This window comes from Tiliqua scincoides, chromosome 3 (assembly GCF_035046505.1).
Source record: "Tiliqua scincoides isolate rTilSci1 chromosome 3, rTilSci1.hap2, whole genome shotgun sequence".
Taxonomy (NCBI): domain Eukaryota; kingdom Metazoa; phylum Chordata; class Lepidosauria; order Squamata; family Scincidae; genus Tiliqua; species Tiliqua scincoides.
In genome coordinates, this window is record NC_089823.1 from 45,405,245 (window position 1) to 45,432,054 (window position 26,810).

Consider the following 26,810-nt stretch of genomic DNA (forward strand, 5'->3'; position numbering starts at 1 on the left):
ATGCAGTGCTGTCAATGCAATGTGCACTGCATGCTATGGTGAAGAGGGGCAAGCAAGAGGGCCCAGAAGCGGAAGGTAAAAATCTTTTTTATTTACCTTCCTGTAGGCCATTTGGCCAACAATCACAGACCAATGCCCAATGACATGTCCAAGGAGAGTCATGGTGTGCTGGACCAGAAAAAGGGAGATAGGATTTTGGCATGACCCACTGAGGAGGGGGACAGGCCTCCCCCTCCTGTCCCTGAACCATCTCCAGTCAGCCGGCAACCCCCCAATCCTCCCCTGGAATTTTACCACTGCCACTTTACCTGCTCCACAGCAGGCTGAGTGAGCTGGTGGCACAAGCATGTGGCTGCAGGCCATTTGCGCCAACAGCATCTTTCTCACTCTCAACAGCAGCATAGCTTTCACACTGTGAGACCAGGACTTATGGTGGCAGATTGCGAGATCTGCCACTGTAAACCCAAAATAAGATTGGGGAGCTAGTTGTATATGTAAAATTAGGGATATCTCTCCATCAATGTATTTATTCATTTTAAAAAATTTATAACCCTGCCTTTCTCCAAAGGGACCTATATAAATGTAGGTGGAACATTTTTAGAAGAAATGCTCACATGGCTTATTTTGTAGATTCTACAGGGTGACAGTACCATTGTATCCTAGACAAGTGTGTTCCAGCCAAATGCATCCAGGTCATTTGTGTCCCCGGATATTTGTGCCCAGTTTTGTTTTTGTTTTTTTGGCATTCTGGACATTTCCAGAATGGGCAGGAGGTCTGGCTCAGTTGGTAGAGCTGCCGCCTTGTATGCCTGAGGATCTGAGGCTGCCAGTTCGAAACAACCAGAAGTACCCAAGAACTGAGGACACGCTAATATACTGATGAGCTGACCCTCGGTGGCAGAGAGGAGTTGCCATCAAGTGGAGCGTGGGAGGCGAAGGGCCAGAGAGAGGCCAGACCGGGAAGGAATCCAGCTGAAAGGAGGAGTTCTATGAAAGACTAGAACTATTCAATTGTAAAAATCCCTACGGGGGTTTAGAACAGCCTGCCTATGTAAACCGCCTTGGATTAAAGTCTGAGGAGAAATCTGATGACCAAAGAAAGGCGGTATATAAATACCTGTATAAAATAAATAAATAAATAAATCCCCCCCCCAATATAATATTTATATTAGATGTACTTTTTATTTTTAAAACACAAAGTTAGATGTAGGGCAGCCATTTTCAACCACTGTGCCGTGGCACCTTGGTCTGCCACAGGAATTTGGGGGAAGGTGCAATCTGGGGAATTCATGCAATCACACACTCAGTTACCTCTTGGTAAACGGGACAGATTAGATAGGGTGGGGCTGTGTCTCAATGGAACAGCAGCTGCTATGTATGCAAAAAGTCCTGGGTTTAATCCCTGGCATCTCCAGGTAGGGCAGAGACAAAGTCCTTTCTGAAACCTTGGAGAGCTGCTGCCAATCAGTGCTGACAGTACTGACCCAGTTGAACTAATGGTCTGACTCAGTATTAGGCAGATTCCAATGTTCCTACCGCTTGCCAAGAGAAAGCTTAGCACGGAAGTTCATGAAAGCACTTAATAGGCAAGTCAAATTCAATGTTCTGTCAAGATAATTTTCCCACACGTTTATATCCCATTGGGGTCAGTTAGGACAGGCACTTGTTAAGGGTCCACCTGATTGGGCCAACTCCTGAACCCTCAGTAGTGATGGCCGTGTTTGCACCCAGTGCACCATCAGAGGGTGGATGGTCCACAGGTGTGCCACAGGAATTTGGGGGAAGGTCATTTATTAGTAGGACCAATGGGGATTGTAGGCCTCCACTGGCAGCATGGTGTGCCTTGTCCATTGTCAAAAACCTGATGGGGTGCCTTGCCAGCATGCCATGAGATGAAAAAGGTTGAAAATCACTGATGTAGGGATAGGGCTGAGATAAGAGGCTTGGCATCTTTAACATGGGGTTTGTTGCCCACTTATAGTTTGTTAGTTTGTTGCTCAGTTATAATGGCATGCAAATACGAGGGTCGCCCAGAAAGTAATGCACCACATTTTTTTTCTCAGCCTACAGTAATGGTACGAATGCGAAACTTTAGATATACATTATTTGAATTTTCAGGAGTGCGCTCACAAATTTTTGGTTTCTTCAGACAGATAGTGTAGCTGCAGCAGTGTTTCGAAATGGCGTCTGTAAATGTGGTGCATTACTTTCTGGGCGACCCTCGTAAATGGGACGCAAAACAAAGAAACAAAAAACCCCGGGCACGAATGTCCACGGACGCCAATGACTGGGATACATCTGATGGGATACAATAAACTGGGACGCAAGTATCCTAGTACAGTTCTACTGGTAAAACAACTCTTTGGCTATCCTTGGATAATCCTTTGGCTATCCTTGGATAATCTGGGGCAGTCTCAAGAGCTGGCGCTTCCACAAGTGAAGTGAATTGCCTTACTTAGAGTGTCTTTAGGAGTTGCACTTTTCATCAGCTTCTTAGTAGAGTCTCTGAAAATTTTGCTTTTACTAATAGGAAGAAAAGATGGCAACCTAAGAGAAACTGTGCAATAAAGTAGCAACAGCATAGCAGCACTAAGACCAGCAAAGGGAGGAAATCTACTTTCTTTTCAGCTCACTGGAAAAGGTGCATGATATTCTTTCTCATTTTTTCCAAGGGCCATAGGTGAAGGAAACCAATGAGAATGCCAAGAGAAAAACAAATCAGGCACCATTCCATAGGGAGGACTCGGCTTTCAAATAATATCAGAAAACTTATGAAACGTATAACCTTGGTGCCCTGGAGATGGGTTAAAAGGTTTCTTCATATAGGCAAAACTCCATCTTATACATATAAATAAGGGTTTCTTCTAAAAAAAATTTGCAGAAAAATGTGTTCTTGCTCTGAAAAGAATATTGGAGCCAGTAATACTGTTTTCGGCTCTCAAGAGCAGCTGCCTTCCTTGACACAAGAAGGAGGGCTTTGTGCTCTGTCCTCCAGCAGCTGTATTGAATGCTCATGGGCCAGGTGCCCACAGAATTATGGAAATGCCTATATAGACAAGAGAAATGGGTCAAATTTTTATTTCATTTGCTTTCCCAGGGTTTAAGGTTGCAGACTGATCACATAGTGAAATGTTGGGCATTATCCATGCAATGGCATGCTGGGACATATTTTTTGTTTCTTAATCAACAGCAAGAGGAGAAATGTAACATGTTTTCTGCTATTACTTTTGGGGCTAAAAGAAAGTCAGGAGCTATAACATTTGCCACTGACATTATGAGCAAAATCAACACTGCCATATAGGTCCAAGATATACATTACCCCAAACTCATAACTTTGCTCTCTCTCTCTCTCTCTCTCTCTGTGTGTGTGTGTGTGTGTGTGTGTGTGTGTGTTTAAGGTCACTAGGGTGGTAAGACATAGCTAAATCATGCAGTGGGGGATAGGGAGTGTGATTTCGAACAGTGTCCATTTCATCCCTGATCACACCCCTTCCCATTGGCCTTGTTAAAGTGGAAAAAAAGGCTTTTGCTTAAAATCAATTGGATTTTTTCTCTATGCTTTTAAAACAGTGAGGAGGGCACAACTGGGAGCAAAACCATGGTGGAGATAAAGTTGAAAAGACTCACCAATGTTCTACTCTGTTTTGCAGCCCATAGGCTGTTATTTATTTTAAGAATATGCACATTAGGCCATGTTAACTATCTAGGGCAGTGTTTCTCAACCAGTGGTACTTGTACTTGTACCACTGGTGGTACTGGAGGTGATGTCCGATGGTACTAGCAGGTTCCCCAGACCCTTGCTGCCGGGCAGCAAGACCAGCAACGCAACATGACAAGCAGGGATAGGAGGCTCGGTTCAAAAGGCAGAGCTCCAGTGTGCACTTTTCATGTACTCGGAAAAGCCCTCACCATGAACTTCTTACTAGTGTTTATTGAGTCACGTCTGGCGTCCCAATGTGGAAGTAACTGGCGATGACTTCATTACCAGTTATGTCTGGTGATACTTCCAATAGGTGGACCATGCAAAGTGGGACAGCAGGGGACAAATGTTGAGAAATGTTGGTCTAGGATAATTTGTAACTTGGGCCTAATGCTGTTCATATTTAGCAACAGTCTTGTCAATATTTTAGCACTGCAAACTCATTTGTCAGTGACAATAATAATCTTGAGATTGGTAGTGTCTTCTCAGCCTTGAAAAAATTATGGATTCCTTCACCAACTTTTTATGCTAAGAATGTTCCTTTTGTTGACAGATAAACTAACCTCCCAATCCTATCCTGGGCTGGCCCAGAGTGCACAGTGGCACTGGTGTGCATGCTCCACTGCATGCTATGTATAAGCTGGAGTCAGGCAGAAAGGTAAGTACAGAACTTTTATACTTACCTATCCCACCACCCCCGGTCCCCAATAGACCTACTTAGATCTACACCAGCTCTTTTGCTGGCATACATCCAAGTAGATCCAAAGGGGCATGTTGGGTCCTGGGGCATAGGAACTGGGGCTACTGCTGTCTCTGCCTGATCCTCACACAACACCCCCCCCCCCGCTACCTTACCTGCACTAGTGGAGTATCCAGACATTTCTGGAGTGTGTATGGAACCCCCAGCCTTTGGTCCCTGCAGTTCCGAAGTGCACAATGGCAGCACAGCTTTTGTACTTCTGTAACTTAAGGCAACTTAAGGGGCTTAAGGCAATTGATCATGCAGTCTACTGTTGGGCTGCCCGATCCTATTCCAGGCAGCGTTGCTGGGTAGTGGCGCCAAAATGATGACCACTGTATCCTGCAGCCCCACAGAGGCCACTGGAGGTCTTCTTGGGGAAGGGGACTTTAAAATGAGGGGACATGGTCCCCTTCCCCTGAGTCCTGCGCAGGTCCTGCAATGGGGCTATTTGAGTCTGCATCGGCCGTTTTGCTGGTGCAGACTGGAGAGCCTCCACATCAGGCTTTGCACCACTGCCCAGTAGTGCGACTTACCTCCAGGCACTCCTACAGCGTCTTCACTCAGTGCTCCACTGGTGCTGCGGACATGCATTACAGCACGTTTGTGACACCCAGTGTCAGTGCTGGAGCTCAGTGCCGATGATGGGGGAAGTTAGGATTGGCCCCATAGGCCCTTGATAGAATTGGGCTCTTAGGCATAGTACTGGCAAATAGCTTGGTAGGAATACATCAATGGAAGGATTGTACACTTAACCGAGATATTTTTTAGACGAGTAAGGAGCAAACTAGTTGATTCAATGGAGAGCCACAATTCTTGTAAAAAGTCCAGCCCTGGGAGAAGGAGGTTGATGTAGATTAGACCTGTAGCACTGAACTGGGCTTTTCTGCAATTGCTTTTTACATACAGTTTATTTAAACAGGCAGAAGACTGAATCATTGTTCAACATCGTCTCACGTTCTTTGGCCTCCAGATTCCACTTGAACCTTTGCTACCTGCAGGGTTGAATCTAATATTTCAATTAATTGCTATGTGATTGGAATGAATTTTAATTCAGTTCCTTCAAGTGCATCTCAGAACAGGCTACCAATTCCATGCTGCATATCAAAAGACTTGTCTTGCACTCAAAACTCCCCCATTTCACTCTCTAGTAATAAAACTTTGCAGAGCAGGAATTTAGCATGAATCAGAACTGGAATGTAGATCTGGCACGGTAATCTAGTTTGAAAATTGCGCTTTCTGAATGCAGGCCATGTAATACAATTTCATACTATGCTAAACCATCAATATGAGAAATTCAGAGAATATGAATGAGGCTGGGACCAGGGGAGAAGCTGAGTGGGCTGAAAAAAACAGATAGTGTATATATGTCATCCAATCAGTTTAGTGACCCTTTAAAAAAAATAACAGTTGTCAAAAGTGGATCTCTCCCTGACATATAGCTGCAGGGAGCATGAATAAAATTCCAAATAAGTGGGTACAGTATTGGGGCACAAGCAACCAGCAACAGTTTCTTAAGTTGGAATGCAACATACAGGGTACCTCTTCAGACTGCACCTAAAGGAAGACTAGGTGCTGCCTAAAGACCTTCATGCAGTACAATCCTATATATCAGAAGCAAGTCCAACTGAGTTCAAGTACATAGAGGATTCCAGCCTCATGGCCCAATCCTATCCAGGGTCAACCTAGAACATGCAGTGCAACTGACTCAGCATATTCTGCATCTATGGGCTGGGCAGGGACCAGGCTGCCCAGGAGAAGTTAATATGAATTGTGAGATCTGCCAGCATTATGCTTGAATAAGATTTGGCCATCACTCATTGATTCCTAGCTCGTTAAGGCCTTATGAGGATGTGGTGATGGCATCTAGCCTGGACGCCTTTAAAAGGGGATTGGACAAGTTTCTGGAGGAAAAATCCATTACGGGGTACAAGCCATGATGTGTATGCGCAACCTCCTGATTTCAGAAATGGGCTATGTCAGAATGCCAGATGCAGGGGAGGACACCAGGATGAGGTCTCTTGTTATCTGGTGTGCTCCCTGGGGCATTTGGTAGGCCGCTGTGAGATACAGGAAGCTGGACTAGATGGGCCTATGACCTGATCCAGTGGGGCTGTTCTTATGTTCTTCTGTCCTATGTTCACTTTCCTCAGAGTAAGCCCTACTGAATATACTGGAACTTACTTCTGAGTAGACATGCTTAGGGTTGTGCTATAAGACATTCTACCCATTGCTATGACCTCTTGCTATCCTTGGTTCCTCTGAGTCCAGTTTGTCAATATCACATTCCAAATTGCCCTCTGGAAAGAGATTTTGCCAAAGGTTAGTAAGGCACCTTGATATGACCCCAGGCACTTTTTGCACACCTTGCCACAAATGTGACTAGATTTGTTGGACACCATCAGAGGAAAAAATTCAGAAGTATCGACTTACTCGTGCCAGATGTTGATGATAGCCTTAGCAGAGAAATGAACGTACGATTTTGCTTCATGTTGACTCAGTCTATTGACCTAGCTTGCTCTGTATTGTCTACTCTGAATGGCAGTAGCTCTCCAGAGTTTCAGACAAAAGTGTTTTCCAGTCCTTTTACCTGATAGTTTAAAAAAACAACAACTGGAAAGATCAGGGATTAAACCTGAAAGAACCATGTGCCCTGCCCTGAATGAGTTACATGTCCTCTGAAAAAATTAAGCTGACCCTCTTCAAGAAGTCCTTCCTGGATAGAAATATTGCATTGACATGAAGCAAATACGAAAACTCTGATGAATAAGAAGCAGGTATGGCTCTCACTTGGGTAATTTTCCTCTGATCAAAAATTAATTGTATTTATTCACAGATTTCTAAGATACCATATTGCCCACAGGCATTGAAATATTACACAGAAACAAACAATTAACAATGTAAACAAACAATACTCTCATGCCTTCTGTGGCTGCAGCTCAGTTGTAGACCATGTACTTTGCCTGCGGAAGGTCTCTGGTTCAAACCCTCTTATTATGACATAGGGCTGGGAAAGACTGGGAGAACCTGCTGCCAGTCAATGTCAACAATACTGAGATAGACCAATGATCACTCAGTAGAAGGCAGCTTAAATGTCTGAGACAATAGGACTTACCACTGAGGAAACATGCAGGAGGTGTGGTTTAGAAGTTAAGCTGTTGCCCTGCCCAAAGATGCTAAGCGGGAGTAACCCTGGTTGTGCCTTGGAGGAGAGACGGAAGTAGCTGACAAAGCCGTTGTGAGACGATAGGGTCACATGGAGTTGCTGTGATCACGGGACTGTGAGAGGCGAAGGAGTCACTGTGATAAGCCGCTGCAAGGCAGAGGAATGTGGAGGTCAGCTGCCAAGAATGAAGAACAACCTGGCTGATTTGTGGTTACTCCTGCTGGAATCTTGGAGGACAGTTGTGCAGCAAAAAGAATGATGACCACATTGTGCAATAAAACATCTGGAAAATGAAGCGTTCTATGAGCTTCTTATACAGAATATTAATTGTAAAAACTCCACTTGTTAAAATAAAATGAGTTTGGTCATAGCCTGCCTATGAAAACAGCCTTGGATCTGTAAGACTCTCACGCTCTGTGAGAGTCAGTGAGAAAGGTGGTATATAAATACTGATGCTGCTGCTGCATAGGACTGGGCTGTAATGTATTTAGAAATTACAAGAGGCACAGAGCTCTGTGCTTCTCCTTCCAGCTCTTGCTTCCTTACAATGTCCAGTTTAGCATAACAGATGATGTTACATTATCAAATTGCACTACCCTACTCGTACCAACAGCCAACAATATGAGGTGGAGTCAGGCGACACTATGATGATGTCACGTCATGCATTGTCTTGAACCAAATGTAACTTATGCAAAAGAGAAGAAAGACTACAGAACGGTAGTAACTCTACATCTCTCCTAACATGTACTTCTGCCCTTAATAATCATGTGCAACGTGACTACACAAGAAAAACAAGTTTTGAGTTTAAATCACATTTCAGCTGCTATTACTCTTGACACACCTTCACTATCTCCTCTTTGACATTTGACAGACTTTATCGATAGCTTCTTACTGTGCAGTAGGGAGAGCTGGTGCCAGTCTGGATCACAAGCAGCTGTTTGGATGCCCCTACTGTGTGCTGATTGTCTATATCGGGGGAGGAACATGAAAGTTCTCAGTGTCAAGGAGGTGCCTGTTTCAATTTTTCTCAACTCCTTTTAGCCTCTGACAGAAAGACAGAATGGGAAGATGAAACCGTGAGAGGGAAAATCTCTAGCCAAACACTTTCTGACCTCATGAGGAGCAAGCTGTTTGAGACGAAGAACATATTGTTGATCAAAGGAAGTATGTTCCCTATACACGTGACTCTATGATTTCTGTTAGCAGTTACAATATTCCACCTCTTGCTGCAGTTTAAAAAACAACAAAGACCAATGTTCCTTTGGTTATGAAGAAGGCACACTGAATAAGATCCCATTCCAGTTATCCTGAGTGCCTGATCCTTGGATATACTGTACTGCTATCTACCCAAAGCAAAACTCTGGTCTTTTAAAGTTAATAAATACACACTGGGACCAGCAAATACAATAGAAGTCAGGCACAGGCTCTCAATGGAACCAAAAGCATTCTCCATGGAACTTGGGTCTTTTGATTCAAAGGTAAATAAGTCTGCACTCAACCAGTAAGGAGGCCTAGGGAATTTGTGCTGGCTTCTGTGGCTCCTATGGGCTAGAACAACTCAAAAGGATGCAACATGACAGTATCCAGAAAATCCTTTCCAACCCTGTCCTCCCAGAATGGTATAATGATCCTGTATGGCACAGCTATGTGGCTTAGGGCCTGGGGAAGAAAGCACCAATGCCTGAGGCTTCCAGGTTTGATCAGAGATAGGGCTGGTTATAAGACACATGAGGGTCTTGAAGGACTCAAGCTTGAGCCTCTGCTGTCCCAAACTACCTTAAGTCACAGGGTGTCAGGTGAACACATACTTGGAATCTAATTGTCTTACATCTATATACATATTTTGAAAAGGTTTCTTCAAATGTATCTCATTTATTTGTCATACTTGTATTCACCTCATCTCATAGTAGGAGAGAGCACGACTTGCCCAAGTCCACCCAACCGGTTCTATACCAATCAGATGATTTTATTCTTTCCATTCAGATCATAGTTCACAGACCCAAGACACTGCCAATGACATGATATTGACGAAAATAATGACACAGATATATCAACAGACTTTCCTATCAAGTAACCGTTAAAAGAAAATCTGTAGCAGGATTAGCCAGCATACACTGTTGTGTCTGCTGACAGATGCCCTGAAAATCTGGAAACATGCTGATTTATCTTAAAATAGATTTCCCCCTCCCCTATTTGATCTGGGAGACAAAGCTCCCAGACATAGACAGAGCTCCCCAACATATACAATACCACCGGAGAGTCATTTTGTGTCTGCTGCAAGCTGGCTTCCTGACCCATCAGTACACTGTCAGTATAAATATCTCAAGACACTCTAATTATACAGTAAATGCCCACTTTTTACTATCACAGTGATCATTCCACTGTACAGCTACAGTAATTGCTGTGTTTTTAAATGCAATCTTCAGCTGCCTTTGTTTCTAAGATATTGAAGACTGGTAATAAAAACAAACTCTCACCAGATTATATTAAGAAAGACTGGATTTGGCTGTTCAATGAAATCCACACTGATGTAGCCAGCTTTCAGTGGCAGTCTCCCCTCTTTTAAGAGCATGGATTGGATAACAATTTGGCCCAGATTCTACAATCTCACATATAATCTTGAGGAGTTGAATGAATTGTGCTTCTTCAAGCTAGTAAAGTTAAGGGTGTGCATGATTGCAAGATAACAGTTTGAATACAGAACTAGTAATATCTAGTAAAATCTTTATTGGGATAAACAGAGACATAGACATTAAGCAAACTTTCGAGTTCCAAAAATTTTCAAAAAGCTGAAAAGGGGAGACACACCAGGGAAAAATTTACATTTGCTCCCAGTGTGGAAGGGATTGTCATTCCCAAATTGACCTTTTCAGTCACACCAGAGGCTGTCCCAGAACCACTTTTCAGAGCACAATACCATAGTCTTCCGAGACTGAAGGATGCCAATGAGAAGCAAAACTATGGTGTAATAGCCCCATATTTAGAAAAATATTTTCTTTTTTCTGTCCTAACCCGCCCAACACTCAATTTTAGTGGATGTCCCCTAGTTCAGGTGTTGTGTGAGAGGGTAAGGAGCACCTCTCTATCCACAGTATCCATCCCATGCATAATTTTGTATGTCTCAATCATGTCCCCCCTCAGGCGCCTCTTTTCTAGGCTGACGAGGCCCAAATGCCGTAGCCTTTCCTCATAAGGAAGGTGCCCCAGCCCAGTAATCATCTTAGTCGCTCTCTTTTGCACCTTTTCCATTTCCACTATGTCTTTTTTGAGATGCGGCAACCAGAACTGGACACAATACTCCAGGTGTGGCCTTACCATCGATTTGTACAACAGCATTATAATATTAGCTGTTTTGTTCTCAGTACCTTTCTAATGATCCCAAGCATAGATTGGCCTTCTTCACTGCCGCCGCACATTGGGTCGACACTTTCATCGACCTATCCACCACCACCCCAAGATCTCTCTCCTGATCTGTCACAGACAGCTCAGAACCCATTCGCCTATAAGTGAAACCAGCAAACATTAGCCTATAAGTGAAACCAGTGTCAAACCAGCAAAAAGACCTTAACAAAAATACAATGAATGTTGATGAGGTCTTGTGCAGGTAAAAGAGAGCAGTCACTGTCACCTATTTAGTACAAGCACCAAATACCTTGCCTTACATAATCCTTTCACAAGGTATTGAAATTGAATCTGAAACAGAATTTTGCTTGACTTCATAGATATTTAGTTTCATTTAGTAAAGAATGAGGAACAAGGTGTTATTTGCATATAATGACATGATGATGGGGGGGGGGAAATCAGTGAACTCTTTTTTTCAAAGCTTTAAACATATTTTATTTTATGTATGTTCCAGTCAGAGTTTTGGAATAAGGGATGTAAGTAAATAAAAATTCAACAAAAATTCAAAGCTCATAGCTTGTATTTTTGGGTGGCTATCATAAAAGACTTTCCAGAGTGAGTTGTAGCAAGGTAGTCATTGCAATGACAGTCTGCTGCTATTGACATATGCAATAAAATTTACCAAACTTCATAGCTTGTTTGTCCTTTTAAAAGGCATACGAAACCAAGGTGCTGCCTAACACCGAGGCAGACTATTCACCCATCTAGTTCAGTATCAAAAGTGTAGTAAAGATATTTTCAAGCATGGATCTTTCCATGGGAGGTGCCAGGGACTAAGGGCCAATCCTGTTCAAAGGGCCAATTTCCAGCACAAAAGCAACTGCAATGCAGCTCCAAGGTAAGGGAACAAATGTTTTCTTACCTTGAGAAGGTCTCCCTGACTTTCCCAGCACCAAAGAATGCTGTGCATGCCCATTGACTTGGATGCATCAGAACTGGAAAGTTTATTTATTTATTTTATTTATTAGATTTGTACTCCACCTTTCTCTCCGAAGGGCACCCAAGGTGGCTAACAATCAAACATTAAAATACAGAATAAAATTGGATACAGAGGAAAGTTGGATAGGATTAGGCCCAATATCTGGAACTTTTTGTATGGAAAGTAGGTACAACATCTCCTCTAAGACTACTCTCAGATGCAAGCTTTTCTAGTGAGGTGATATGCCAAAACCTACAGTACCATGAGTTTCATGCAAGTTTGTTATTTTCCAGTGCATCTTTATACCAATCATATCAGCACTGGCCTGTCCTTGGCTAGCATTGCTATTCACTAGATAGCTAAATGAGCACACATTTCTACATTTTTTTTAAACACAATGACATTGTTGATAGGATTACTTTCCATTTCTGCAGGTTTCTCTTTTTTTTTTTTACTTATACTAGTGATGGTTGTCTCATAATGCCTTGCAGCTAGTGAGAAAGGAGGTAGCTTTTGAGTAGAATATCCCAACCTGTCTTTCACTGGAAGTTATTCTGAATTCTTCAGCCATCTGCATTTGGCCTTTATTGATACACCTGGGATTTTTGGATATGTACATGACTGTTCCAATGGGAAATACCAAGCTACTGCTGGGCAACTGTAAATCATACAGTGTGAAGGAAAGGAGTATGTTATAGCTGTTTTTACCAACACACTTCTGAATACCTGGCTGGTTTCCGCGCAAGTATTATGTGGAAAAGCATGAATAAAAAAAGCAGTGGCATTTTGGTTTGTGCATAGTTAAAGCTGCCCTTGAATTCTTGACAGCATAAGTGTGTGAAAGAGATGATCTTCTTAAACAGCCTGATTGCCCAATTCTGTCCTTGGTTGGTCTGCATGGTGCAGGGCTGGTGACGCAGCAGCCGCTGCATCCCATGGCCTGGCTGGGAACCAGGCCAGCTGGGAGAGGAAAGTGAACTTTTTAATTACCTCCTCTGCTGCCTTGTCCTCTATGGGCTTACTCAGATCGGTGTCAGCTCAGCTCTTTTGCTGGTGCAGATGTTAGGCGAAAGGGGATGTGTCTGGATGGGGGGGGTAACATTCAGCACCCACTACTGCCACCACATTCTGGTCCTCCCCAGTTTGCCTCCCCCATCATGACTACACCAACAGCCTCTCTGTGGGGTACCACTGTCTGCACACAGCCTTCTGGGTCTTGCATTGGTGGCAGCACTGCAGAGACCAATAGACAAACTTATGTTGACTGCGTGGTATGCAGGCAGACCTTGTGATGTGCCAGCATAATGCGTGGATAGGATTGGGTCATAACAGATTCAGCCTATTCAGACTTTAAACTTAGTGACCAAGTTTATGCTTGTGTTTAGGATCAAAGTCATCTTGGGCTTGGTGTGATGCAAATTTAGTGAATACAGCACCTTGAAAGCTTTCTGAGAGAGAGAGAGAGAGAGAGAGAGAGAGAGAGAGAGAGAGAGAGAGAGAATCTTTAAACACAACATTAAATAAAAAAGGGGAATTCTTGAATTATAACATAGCTCCATTACAGGATGACAGTGGGAAAGCCAGTGAATTTGCCTATACCTCAATTATTCTGTCTTTGCAATGGGGATAAATAACAGGCTTGCCTTGAAAATCCTTTTGAGGATTTATAAATACTTTCAAAGAGTTATGAATGTAACAGCAAGAGTAATGAAAGCTAATCTATTTTTATGTTATTACTGAGGTCAGGAAGGAGAGCAGGCATTGAGATTAAAGGGTTCCAGACAGAGCACACAGGTGCCTATTAACAATCTTTAGCAGACTGTGCTTATTATAATAATCTAATTTAACTGAAAAGGGATTAATATTATAATGCTATAAAGTCATTTCCATGGTTTCTTTATGTAAACTATTGTTACCATGCATTAATGCAGTATGCTGAAAGAAGGCTGAGAAGAAGAGGATGTGGAAGCCTTTTACAGTATTAAGGAGTACTTGCTAATTTTTGGCTCCTTCTAAAGATCTAATATATTTCTATGGTTACTCTCTGCTAAAAATATCAAATGTTCAGTTCAGACAGTACAGGGCCATGCTACAGAAAGTATATCAACAGAAGACTTATTCAGTTCTAGTTTTGTCATTTACTGGTTCTTGAGTTACATCATTTGCACATTTTAAAGGATGTGCATTAAGCATGTGTGCTCAAGGAAAAATAAAGAGAGAAAAACAATAGTTTAAATAGTGTGAACAATTCCACTTGCCATTCCAAACACACGCAATGATAACTCAAGTGCCAGTGTTTAACCAGAGAAGACCCTTCAGTGGATGTACTATTGGGAACAAAGTAGAAGAGTACCATCTTCCCACTGGGGGTCCCAAGCAGGTTTTCATATACCCTGACAATGCATTTAGATCCAAATGAGAGGAGAAGCAGCTGGTGGAGGCAGCAATAGGGAAACTGCAGACAGGAAAAGGGTTAAGTAAGCATTCTCCTCCACTGACTCCAATCACACCCTCCCACAGCAGCTTTTCCAGTTGAAAAAGCACTGCCATTACAAACATTTACCCTTATTATGTAGGTACTTCTTGCTACATTCACGCACATGCCTAAACACACATTTCTATTTGCCTAGACATAAATGGAAATTGAGGCTCAAAGAGCCAAGGATAAGGAAGACATTCTTGAAAAGGTAAGGTGGCATAGGAATAAAACAGGAGCACCTGAAGCTTCCCAACTTCTCCCCTAGTACTCAAGGCGTATGTTAGATTGGCTACATTGGTGGGGTTGTCAAATATTGGAACAGGGAAATGCTTTTCCTGCTGTTGGGCTTTGAGACTTTTTTTTTTTTAAACCTCTTTTTGAGGTCTTCTTCTCCTCTTAACCTGGGGCCAATATTTGCTCCCCCACTTATTCTCCCAAGCCACAATTCCAGCTCTTCTGCCTGAACTATCAGGTGTACTTCATAGGAAGGCAAGGGCTCCTACTGCGCATGCCCAGAAGCTAGCAAGAATGGCAGCCATGAAATTGGAACCCAATTAAATTCTCCCCACTCCTGTAATCTCTTTAATCTCCTTTTGTGGCACTCAAATTGAAGCAACTATTTAAACACATTCACATGGGTTTTTGGGGTATGGACAAAAACCCTGTTGTCAGCCTGCCTATTGCACTCCAATTGTTTCCAGGTCCAATACCACATGCTGGTTGTTACCTTTAAAGCCCTAAACAGCTTGAATATCTAAAGGACCAGCTGTTTTCATATTAATCTGTCTATTAGTTAAGAACACCTAGAGTTCTGCCCCACATACCCAAACCTGGAAAGGTTCACTTTACAAACATATGGGACAGGGTCTTTTCAGTACCTGTGCTCAGGCTCTGGAACTCCCTGCTAAAGACCAGGTTGTTCCACTAGGAACATGGTGTTTGGGACTGGCTGATGCTGGTGATTTTTTTAAACTGGTATACCTTTTTGTAATTTATCATACAAGTGTTTCATTGAGTGCTTTTATTGTATTTCTTTTGTGCTGTGCACTGCTTTGGGGCTCTGCTTTTAAGTAAAAAGTAGTTTAGAAATGCAAAAAAATAAAACAAAAATAAAACAATCCCTTCCACATGTGATCTCTACTGCATCACTACAACCTCCACACAATTAGCTCACAGATAGCTCTGCCCAGAACCTCTGTTGCTTCACTTCTCTCTTGCTCATGTTCTCAAGGAAAGACCCTTTTCACTTGCATCATCCTGCTGTTACCTTACTGTTTAAATACTCTTTCCTGCCCTATCTAGATCTCATGAACTCTCTGTCAGAACATCGTGACTCACAATGACTCAACATGTCTTCGGTTACAAAACTGCCCAGTCAGCATCCTGAATTAGTTACAACAGAGTTGTTCATCCATGCTCCTCGGAAGCACCCATTGTCACTCTGGCATAGTTGATCCTGCAGGTAGAAACAAGTAGCTAGACTTTTGCATTAAGCTTCCTTACAGGCTAGATCCTGCTGCAGCTTGTTTCTACTCTGCTCTTGCAGGAAGCAAAAGGCACTGCTATTAGGGATCAAGGAAGGGTACTTGTGCTGCAGCTGAGCTATACCCCTAGGGTATACCCCTAGGGTACGAGAGACTATACCCTAGGGGCCAGCGAGCATTCATCCCTACGTTAATCCCAGTGATTGGGGTCAGCACCCTGCTTCTTCTGACAGCCCTCAAGCTCAGTGACCCCGGGGCAGCACATGCCCCCCAACCCACCAGACAGTGGGTAAAGTAGCGTTGAAACTCGTATAGCAAGTCATGCCCCGGGAGGCGTGCATTTTGGTGTTATGGAATAAACCTGAAAGTTGTTATCTGCCTTTTTGAGGAAATTCTGGTCATGGGGTTGAAAGAAGGCCCCCAGGAGAAGCCCTACACGGGGGAAAAAACATAGCCATCCTGGGATGGCTGTGCCCACTCAGGGTCACAAGTGCCATTTCTGGGTGCCCGGCCAGCAGGTGGTACTGACAGTGGTGCCTCTTGGAGGACAGACCTGAGGGGTGGAAAAGGCAGTCTTTGGGCTCCTGCAGACCGTAGGTACCCTCAGTCTCCCTTCATTGACAAAGGGGTGCAGCACCATTTCGATAATCTGGACTTGTTTGGTTCCAGCTGCATCACTAATTAAGTGCTATGTGGCTATCACTTGGTTACACTGACACTCTCAGTGATGACCTGTGGTTCAAGTTTGGGTATGGTATCTGGGCGCATAGTGTCTTGTGAATTTCGTATGAGTGGAAGAATGCCCATATGCTATGCTGCAAGCCACAGGCATGGGCACCTTAATGCACCTCTTTGCCTAGGTGAGATTGCCTCGGGGCATTCTTATTGCCAGGGGCAAGCCATTCACACCGAATCTGTGGCAATGACTGTCCCAGTTCCTAGGAATCAGATAGTGGTTCACCCTCAGACTGATGGGCTGGTTGAAAGCTGAAAACAATGATCCCCACATCAGCTGGGAATCACCCCTTGCACTGGGACCTGTATTTAAATGCTTTCATGTTTGCTATTAGGGAGACTCCACAAGCATCCTTTGAACTTCTGTAGGAGAGGAGATCCTGAGGGCGATGACCCTCCTGAGAGATACATGGGCAAGTCGTGAGGACCCTCAGCTAGTACTGGCTGACAGTTATGTGAACCAATGGATAGAGTGGTCTTACACCAGTGGTCTTCAACCTTTCACCAATGGTCTTCAACCTTTTTCATGCCATGAACCCAATAAATACATAAATAAAAACAGTGTGAGACTGGGGACACACCGTCCATCCTGTCCTGGGACTTCCCACCCCTGCCCACATCCCCGTAATGCCCTCCAAGCACTGTTCACTGTAACCAAATATTTTTATTAGAGACGGCACAAATACTGACCATGAAGCCCAGCAATAGTGAAAGTTATTTTAGCAGAATTGCTAAGAACCGTAGCATTATATCACAATGTCTTGATTCCTGAAGGGGTACACCAGATGCCTCCCCCTTGTCCTGGTGGTACTCTAGTCCAGTGGTCTTCAACCTTTTGTATTCCCATAAGTTGCTGCAACCCTCTGCAGAAGCGCGCGTGACCTCTGGGAAACCAAGTGCCTCGGGAACAAAGTGCCAGGTAAGGCACTGCGAGCTTAGCATCTGTGCGAGTTCAGCAGCAGGGCGAGGAAGCCAGAGCCCCAGATACTGCCCTTTCTCTTCCCTTGAGAAGAGGGTTGCTAACCACTGTAGGGTTTTTAAGTACACCTAAATAAAAACAAACAAAATTAAAAAGCTATGCAGTCAGACAGACAGCAGCAGGGCGGGGGCTATCCAGTGTTTTGCATCGAGTGCCACATGTATGACTATATGCCTCTGGGGCATAAGTCATGGGTGTGTCCTCGGTGCAAGGAGCTCCAGGGAATCAGGGAACGTGTCCATTCCCTTGAAGCCTTGGTGGTCGACCTGGAGAAGCAGAGGCAGGCAGAAAAGGACCGTAGGGAGACTTCCGGGGACGATCGGGCTTTGTCCCAACCTCAGGCATGCAGCTCCTCAGCTGCCCGGGTGGGAAGTCTCAGGGCTGGAGGACGTCATCCTGGAGAGGAGGGAAAGAATTCCTTAGGGGGGACCCCTTCTCCAGGGGACGGGCCCGTATCTGAACGTACTCAGGATACTCCTCGGCGGGAGGAGGGTCGGAGGCTTGTAGTGGAGGATTCACTTATCAGAAACATAGAGAGGGGGGTTTGCAATGAATGTGAGGACCGCATGGCGACTTGCCTGCCTGGTGCAAAGGTTGCAAACATCACTTCTCGTCTAGACAGGCTGGTAGATAGTGCTGGGGAGGAGGTAGTGGTTGTGGTGCACCAACGACGTGGGCAAGTGTAGCCGGGAGGTCCTGGAGGCCAAATTTAGGCTATTAGGTAGGAAGCTGAAAGCCAGGACCTCAAAGGTAGCATTCTCTGAAGAGCTACCTTTTCCACACGCAGGGCCAGCTAGGCAGGCGGAGATCAGGGGTCTCAATGCGTGAATGAGACGGTGGTGTAGGGAGGAGGGGTTTAGATTCGTTAGGCACTGGGGAGCGTTTTGGGACAAGCGGGGCCTGTACAAGAGGGACAGGCTTCACTTGAACCAGAATGGAACCAGATAGCTGGCGCATAACATTAAAAAGGTGGCAGAGCAGCTTTTAAACTGATCCCTGGGGGAAGGCCGACAGGAGCCGAGGGGCATCCGGTTCAGGACTCCTCATCCCTATGGGACGAGGATGGGGAGGTTAGAGAACAACAAGGCAAAGACAGAGTAGGAGAAGAAATTGGGAATGGTAGCGCGATGGGATGTGATAGATGGTTTGGCACAATGAGAGGATTCAGGGATAAAGGAGCTAATAAGCAGCCCATCCTGGGGCATTCCATGTACAAATGCTTTTATGCAAATGCGGTGTGCCCCAAGGATCTGTCCTGGGACCGGTGCTCTTCAGCCTCTTCATAAATGATCTGGAGACAGGGTTGAGCAGTGAGGTGGCTAAGTTTGAAGACGACACCAAACTTTTCCAAGTGGTGAAGACCAGAAGTGATTGTGAGGAGCTCCAGAAGGATCTCTCCAAACTGGCAGAGTGGGTAGCAAAATGGCAGATGCGTTTCAATGTAAGTAAGTGTAAAGTCATGCACATTGGGGCAAAAAATCAAAACTTCACATATAGGCTAATGGGTTCTGAGCTGTCTGTGACAGATCAGGAGAGAGATCTTGGGGGGGGGGGACAAGTCGATGAAAGTGTCGACCCAATGCGCGGCGGCAGTAAAAATGGCCAATTCTATGCTTGGGATCATTAGAAAAGGTATTGAGAACAAAACAGCTAATAATATAATGTCATTGTACAAATCAATGGTAAGGCCACACCTAGAGTATTGTGTCCAGTTCTGGTCGCCGCATCTCAAAAAGGATATAGTGGAAATGGAAAAGGTGCAAAAGAGGGCAACTAAGATGATTGCTGAGCTGGGGCACCTTCCTTATGAGGAAAGGTTATGGCGTTTGGGCCTCTTCAGCCTAGAAAAGAGACACCTGAGGGGGGACATGATTGAGACACACAAAATTATGCATGGGAAGGATAAAGTGGATAGAGAGATGCTATTTACACTCTCACATAACACCAGAACCAGGGGACATCCACTAAAATTGAGTGTTGGGAGAGTTAGAACAGACAAAAGAAAATATTTCTTTACTCAGCATGTGGTTGGTCTGTGGAACTCCTTGCCACAGGATGTGGTGACTGCATCTGGCCTGGATGCCTTTAAAAGGGGATTGGACAAGTTTCTGGAGGAAAAATCCATTACAGGTTACAAGCCATGATGTGTATGTGCAGCCCCTTGATTTTAGAAATGGGCTATGTCAGATGCAAGGGAGGGTACCAGGATGCAGGTCTCTTGTTATCTGGTGGGCATTTGGTGAGCCGCTGTGAGATACAGGAAGCTGGTCTAGATGGGCCTATGGCCTGATCCAGTGGGGCTGTTCTTATGTTCTTAACCCCACAACTGAAGCTTTTCGATCCCACTGGTGTCCAGACCCCCAAGGTTGAAGAACACAGTGTCCTGGGAGAGCGGAGGTATATATGTACAGGTCAGGGATGTGTGGGTCAGGAAGCAGGTGAGGGACAGCCTCCCTACTGGAGTCCTTCGAAAAGCACTGCCGCCATGTCAATGCCTAGTAAGCAACCCCAAAGACCCCCAACAGGGAAGACAAGCAAGCCCTGCCCTGGGCTCGGCTGAATGACAGACAGGCAGTGATTTCTTTCCCTTGCTAGTGAATGATTGCAAGGAAGTGCGCACACAGGGGAGGCTTAGCCTCTGCTGCCCTCGCCAGCCGGGAGCGGGACTCCCCCCAGCCCGCGCTGCTGAAATCTGATCCTGCTGCTGCTCCCGGGTCAGCGGCGAGCCCTGCAGAAGCCGCCTGCTGCTTGCCTTCCTCCCTCCCGGCCGGGGCGCCGCCACTGAGTGCCCGTGGGGGGCAGAGAAGCGGCGGGAGCGCCTGGGAAGGAGCGAGGAGAAAGACCTGGGCGAGGAGGAGGAGCCTCCCGGCCGGGAGGAAGCGCTGCCCCCCGCCGCTCCGAAGGGGGGATGAAGCCCGAGCGCAGCCGCCGGAGAGGTGGCGGAGGCGGCAGTGTTCAGAGGAGCACAGCCGCGGCCAGGTGGGTCGAGGGAGCGTCGTGCGCCCTGCGCGCAAAGGCGAGGGAACGGCGGCGGCGGCGGGACTCCAGCAAGAGAGTCAGGGGTGGAGGGGAGAGAAAGCCAGGCGGCAGCGCAGCCGGGACTCGGGGCACGTGGAGGAGCGGCGAATGGGCGCCCAACCCAGCCCGGGAAGGGAGTGGCTGGAGCACCGGGGAGGGCAGGCGGGCAGGAGTCCTCCTCCTTCTCCTTCCCCCCCTCCCGTGTGTACGCGCGCGCGCCCTGTTTGGAGAGCAGGCTGGTGCCTTTGCACAGGTTGCCCTGTGGGGCAGCAGGGGGAGGAGGAGGTGTTGCTCTTGGCTGGCCGGCCACCTCCCTGCCTCGGAGAGTTGGTTCCCCCCCTTCCTCCTGCTCTGGGAATCCCGAGTTGGTCCCAGTTCCGACTCAGCGGCTGCTCATCTCCTTGCAGGGGCTCCTCGTCAGCGGGGGGAGAAGGGGGGTGGCGGCTGCCGGCGAGGCGGGAACAATAGCGGGCTGGGCTCTTCCCCCCTTGCGCAGACGGGGGCTCTTGGAGGGGAGGGGCGGCAACCAGCTCCGTCTCGCTGAGCGTCCCTCCCGCCTCTCTCTGCACCCGCTTCGCAGCAGCGCCGCTGAACAGAGTCCCTTCAGCCTTGGCCTGATAAGTTTCCGTGCTTTTCTCCAGGAAGAAGCAGGCGGGATCGGTGGGCGTCCAGGCCAGCTGAGCAGAACCGGCCGTTGGCGGGGCATCCCAGCCTGTGCCCTTTCCATGCCCACTCCTGGTTGCTTAGCATCAGGCAGCAACAGATCACCCGCCCAGCATCTGGAAGTCACCAAGGCTGCAAAGATCTTCACCTTGCTTTCCCCCCCTCCACCCAAGAGCTGAGGACTCCTATCAGACTGATTGATTCCTCCATGCAAAGCTGTTTTGATCTTCCGGACTTTTTTTTTAACAAGGGCAGCTTGGATTTTTCAAGACATCCAAAGTTGTTAGGTGCTGGATGCGCATGCCGAGCCCCTTGGAGTCCAAAGGTGGTTGACCGAGTAGATGAATGCATTTTCATGCGCCTTTCCCCTTCCAGGGAGGGCTGATCAAGCCAGGAACGGCAGCCTCCAACTGTGCTGTCGAAGCCGGAGTGGGAGAAATCAAAGTAGTTACTGCCAAATGCAATGTGTCAGGCATTGCTGGAAAGGCAAGGGTGTCTGTTTGGAATCATCCTTTAGCATCTGAGGACACTTTTACGCCTCCCACCAAGCCTGTCCTTCACTCTTTTTTTGGTTCTGTTCCCAACCCCCTCTCTCCTTGTGTTTCTATGCCACCAAATTTTTCTTTTTCTGGAAGTATAAAACCAGTTACTGCTTGACAGCTGAAGATAAAAGAATAAGCAAGAGAGGAAGTGGGAAAGAGAGCAATGCCCTTTTATCTTTCCTCTTTTACAAAGATGAGGTGCCTTCTGCTGGAGCTGACTTCTCTTCTGCTACTGGGTAAGAGGCTGCCTATCTCTGTCAACAATCTTGGGCAAGTTTAACTCACTGTTCTCATTTTTTTTCCAGCAGCTCTTTCTTGTAGCAAGACCGGCATTTATCAGGCTCATTCCGTTTTCTGAGCAGCTCCATGTTCCTCCTCTAAGCAGAGATGCTTCTGCTACTGGGGGAAGGAAGAGAAAATGCAAGACAGTGGTCTTTTTATCATTAGCAAGCTTATTTATATTATAGCTGGTGCCTCTTGTTATACGATTCTTCCTGAGCAGGCATGTGAAGCTAAAGCAGCAAAAGGAATGATTTCTGACTCTTCTCTGTTCTACCTTAAACTGAACTGGGTTTTGCTGTGAATCTAAGCCTGGAAATGCCGCAAGCTGACTTGAATGTAGTGAGCAGTTCTTTACTTTGGGATGGCACTAGGAAGAGTTTAGTTCTAGAGGTAAGCAGATTGGGTAACACAAAAAGTGAGACTGGACATCTTTTTTCTGAAAAATATGTTCCTTCTCATGCAGTGTCATGACATGGTTGGACAACATAGTTTTGGCAAGGAAAAAAAAGTCCTGTGGCTTTTTTAAAGTCTAACAATTGTATTTTGGCATCAGCTTTCATGACCTGAGTGCATAAAGTAGGCTCTGCTCAATCAACACTTATCCACAACAAATCTGTGTTGTTAGGGTGCCACATAACTTTTCTTGTTGCAGCAGACTAACAGCCCCCACCCCTTAAAATATTTTACAGCAGTAAAGGTGGAGACTTGGCAAAATTCCAACTTGGGAAATGAGACATCTCCCTCTAGCTAGACTATTCTCTGCTATCTGCTGTCGTAATTTGTAGTGCTGCTTGTATGCATTTTAAACAGCTGTTTGTTCATATCCCAGCAGTGACTATCAGTGGATGAAGCGAAACCACGTATGTCGTTCTGTAAAGCATATTGGGATTTTTCTGGATGAGAGTGCTACAACACTGTAATTGTCCTTGTACATGTTTAAGAGGTCTGAATACAAGGCAATGAAAGCATCCATGTGTCACATCTAAGGTTCTCATAGTTAGGAGCAAATCCTTTGGTTTCCCTGTGGTGCTGGAACTTGTGTTTCAACAGCGGGGTGTGCTTGCCAGAAACTTGAAAGCCTGGTTGCTACTGCATGCTACCTGGCCATTACCACAAGCAGGCAGCATCAGCTTGAGAGGCCTCCTTTGGCACTGGTAAGTTGGCAGCCGCAGCGTGTTGTGGATGGGAGGGGAAAGGTAGGGGCAGTTTTGGGCAGGGAGGAGGAAGTGGTGATCCTGGCAGCATGATCTTGCACCAAGATCTGGTCTTTTCTCTCCTCGGACTTAAGCCAGAAAAATGCCTGGTGTAGGTTTGAAGATACTGATAAGTAAAAAAATATTTTTACTTACCTCCTGCAGGCTGGACTGGCAATGATATGACCAGGTTATTGAATAAATTGGGGGCCATGAAAATTAAAGCATAATAGTCGGAAAGGAAGGGGGAGTTCCTGGTGAAGGCAAAGAAAAGGATTTGCACTCTGCTGATTCAGTCATTTTCTCTTCTCATGGAACTGAATAACTTAAAATCCTCCTAAATACTTGGAGGAAATGAAGAGCTAACAGCCAGCTTGTCTTTTCGCTTGATAGCTTTCAGACAGCCTTGTAACTAGTCGCTTGCCTGCTCACCAGCAGGGTGATAGATGAGTAGCTTTCCAATCTTTCTATGATATATAGATGCACACAGGTGAATGGGCTGGTACAGTAAGAAGGTAAAGTCTGTGCTTATTTGCAAGAAAGTAAATTCACTAAGGCTGCAGTCCTATAGGCACTTACCTGGGAGTAGGTGCCATTGAACTCCCTGAGTAGACATTCATAGGATTGTGCTGTGAGACCTTGACATAGGTACAGGTTCTGTTTTAGAGGTCTGTCCAGAAGTCAGAATGTACAATAGATTGAAATGGCTGATTCTTGCCAACTCAAAGTTATTGTGCCTGTGCAAAAGCACAGCAGACACTGTGCTGGTGCAGCCTCTGATATTTCAGGGAGCCAGTATAGTATTGTGACCAAGACAACTCAGCAGATTGCTTTGTTTGATCCACAACTCCTTTGACCTTCTGTGTCAAAAGATTTTTTAAGATAACGCTCTAGTGGTGTGCATGCTTATTTGAAAGTTTAAGTCCCATTGATTTCAGTGAGGTCTACTTGGGAGTAAATGATGACAAGATTGCTGCCTCAGGCAAAATCTCCTTGTTGAATTCTGATAGCTGTTGTGGATGGACTGGATTTGATTATTCCATAAACACTACATGCTTGAGCACTAAATCCTCTTGGCTTAAGGGCAATATTACTGTGAGTAGTGTATTCCTAATATGGTGTGTTCTCCTGTTCTCTTTTTCTCCTTTTAAAGTCAATATGCCAGCACGACAGTAGAGGGCTCTGTGTTGCCAGAGGTTCTGACAACGGTTTTTCAAACATTTCAGCTTTGACTCCAGTGTCCCTACTAGATGCCAACCTCTTAATTATCTTTCTTTGATTCCTTCAGTAAAAATAGAAACTTTCTTTAATTTTATGTGAAGCACATTAGTTATAGCTTGCAGATCTGCCCCAACATCATATCACTCCTCTTTTTTTCTCTGGGCCTTGCCAAAAAATAATGAATGATAAATGTGAGATAGAGTTTGGGTTCATTCTCTTTCATAAGACTATTCCTATTTCTGAACCCTCAGTCATTTTTGCTAGGGTTGCTGGAGCTAATGTTTTAAATTACAAAGCAGGTCTAACAATCCCTTGATTGGTGTTCTTTTTGGTGGCCCCGGGCTACTTGAAAGTTGTTGAGGATTGAAAGTTGTTCAGGGCCTGCAGGCTGAACTTGATTTGCTTTGCTAAAGAGAAGAGTAATGGGAGGTCAAAAGCTTTATCTTGTTTTGTAGCTTGCATTTTCTAACCCAGTGATTCAGAATGCACTATCTTGTTGAATGTGCTAATTATATAGCATGGAACTTGGGGCAGGTGACTTCAGATCCCACTGCAATCCATCTTTGTTTGTTTTTATTTTTACCATTTCATATTAGAATTGCAGAAATGAAGCTGATAATTCTTAAAGTGAACAAGGATAAAATGGAGCACTGTGTGTAATCATGAGAAAAGCCAGGGGAAAATACTCTGTAGAGCAAAAGATTGAAAAGTCTCATCTGGCATGTGGGTATCATACGGAGGGGACTGCTGAGTTTCTTTCCCTTGCGCAGCAGTGCTTCAGTTCCAAGGCTTTAAGCAAGTGGCACTTTATCATGCTGAGTATATAATGGGGCAAAATAGGGTAAAATTGTAAATAACCCTCATGCAGTAATGAGACTGCTAATGCCTCTGTCAGGTGCTGCTAGGCATGTGTGTACTTCAAAGATTTACTAGCTTCCTCCAAAGATGCAAAGTCTAATGCTAATATCTGTAGCATAATATATAGGAAACAAAACATAATAGGCTTATGGAAAGTTAGGAAACTCATTTTCCCCTGGCTGGTTTATGAGTAGGTTTCCTCTTTTATAATAGCTAGACTCCCAGCAGTGACTAAACACCAAAGAACTGTAAATTGTATTGCAAACGTGTATAAAAGAAGTTCTGTATATTTCTGTGTAAGCCCTTCCTGCTATCTTCCCTGTTCGGGTTTTATTTTCCCCTTTTTTATAATCGCTGATTTTTAGGTGGGCATAGAAGTATCTGTAAAAGCTTCTGTATTGTCCCTTGATTGCCAGTGTAGTCAGAGTTGGTTTGTTGGATTTGGAACATGGAGCCCTGAATTCCGATGTCATCCCAGCTGTAGGCAAGAGATTGTAAAGAGATAATATCCTACATTGTGCTGAAACAGATTTGGTCAATCTACTTGAACTGGTAGCAGTTCTCCCAAGTCACAAGCAAGCAGTTGTGTCCTAGCGTTACTGCATGAGATCCTTTAACGAGAGATACAACAGTTTGAACCTGGAATCTCATGCGTACAAAATTTGTGCTCTGTGACTAAGTTATTGGCTTTCCTTTCATGAAAATGTTAATAAGATATCTCATAAGCACCTTGTGAGACTGAATGAAGTATTGACTGTAGAGCACTTTGTTACCCCAAAACTGCAGTAGAAATGATTGGTTGTAATAATCTCGCAAAACAGAATTGTTCATTCTGCCCTTATGTGGATTATGGGAGTCTTTGCCATTGCTCCTTCACTATAAGTTGTTAGGGGAATTGCTGAGACTGTGCGGCCATATGCTTCAGCCACTGAGCTCTACAATTTGATTTTACCTTTGCAGACTCTTGAGATTGCTTATGTTCCTTGGTTCACGCATGGGAACATATCTCATGTAAAATGCAGAGCTCTTTAATGAGATCCATACTAGGCAAAAGTAGTGCTGCAAGCCAGCAGTAGAAGTAATGATCCAATTGCCTCTCTCCAAAAAGTTGCAGTTTCAATATAGGGGCAAAAACAACTGCTTCTGGCCAACGAAAGGTTTCTCATGCATCTTGGCCAGTGCATAATTTATGCAACTAGTGGTGCTTTTGCTCAAGTGTAACTGGAAGTCATACCCTTTATCCAGGAGTCATATTATTGGTTTTGTTAATTCACTGTTGAGAAAACAATCCTCTGCACATGTTTAGATAGGTCACCTCCATATTTTCCAAGACAGACATTGAGCACTGAGAACTGGTTTTGAAGTTAAACCTTAAGAACTTGTGGTTTTTGTCGTGACCCTGGGATATTGGCCAATTCAAATTAGAAAAT

At 45.0% G+C, this 26,810-nt stretch overlaps 1 protein-coding gene across 1 annotated transcript in view; it reads left to right on the forward strand.

Annotated features, from left to right (window-relative positions):
• The first annotated feature begins 20,512 nt into the window (after nucleotides 1-20,512).
• Nucleotides 20,513-26,810, forward strand: part of IGSF3 (immunoglobulin superfamily member 3) — a 130,858-nt gene continuing 124,560 nt past the window's right edge. The window contains exons 1-2 of the mRNA XM_066619452.1: nucleotides 20,513-20,582; nucleotides 21,263-22,062. Coding sequence (XP_066475549.1) covers nucleotides 21,990-22,062 — 73 coding nt within the window. The 5' untranslated portion in view covers nucleotides 20,513-20,582; nucleotides 21,263-21,989. The remainder of the gene's footprint in view (nucleotides 20,583-21,262; nucleotides 22,063-26,810) is intronic.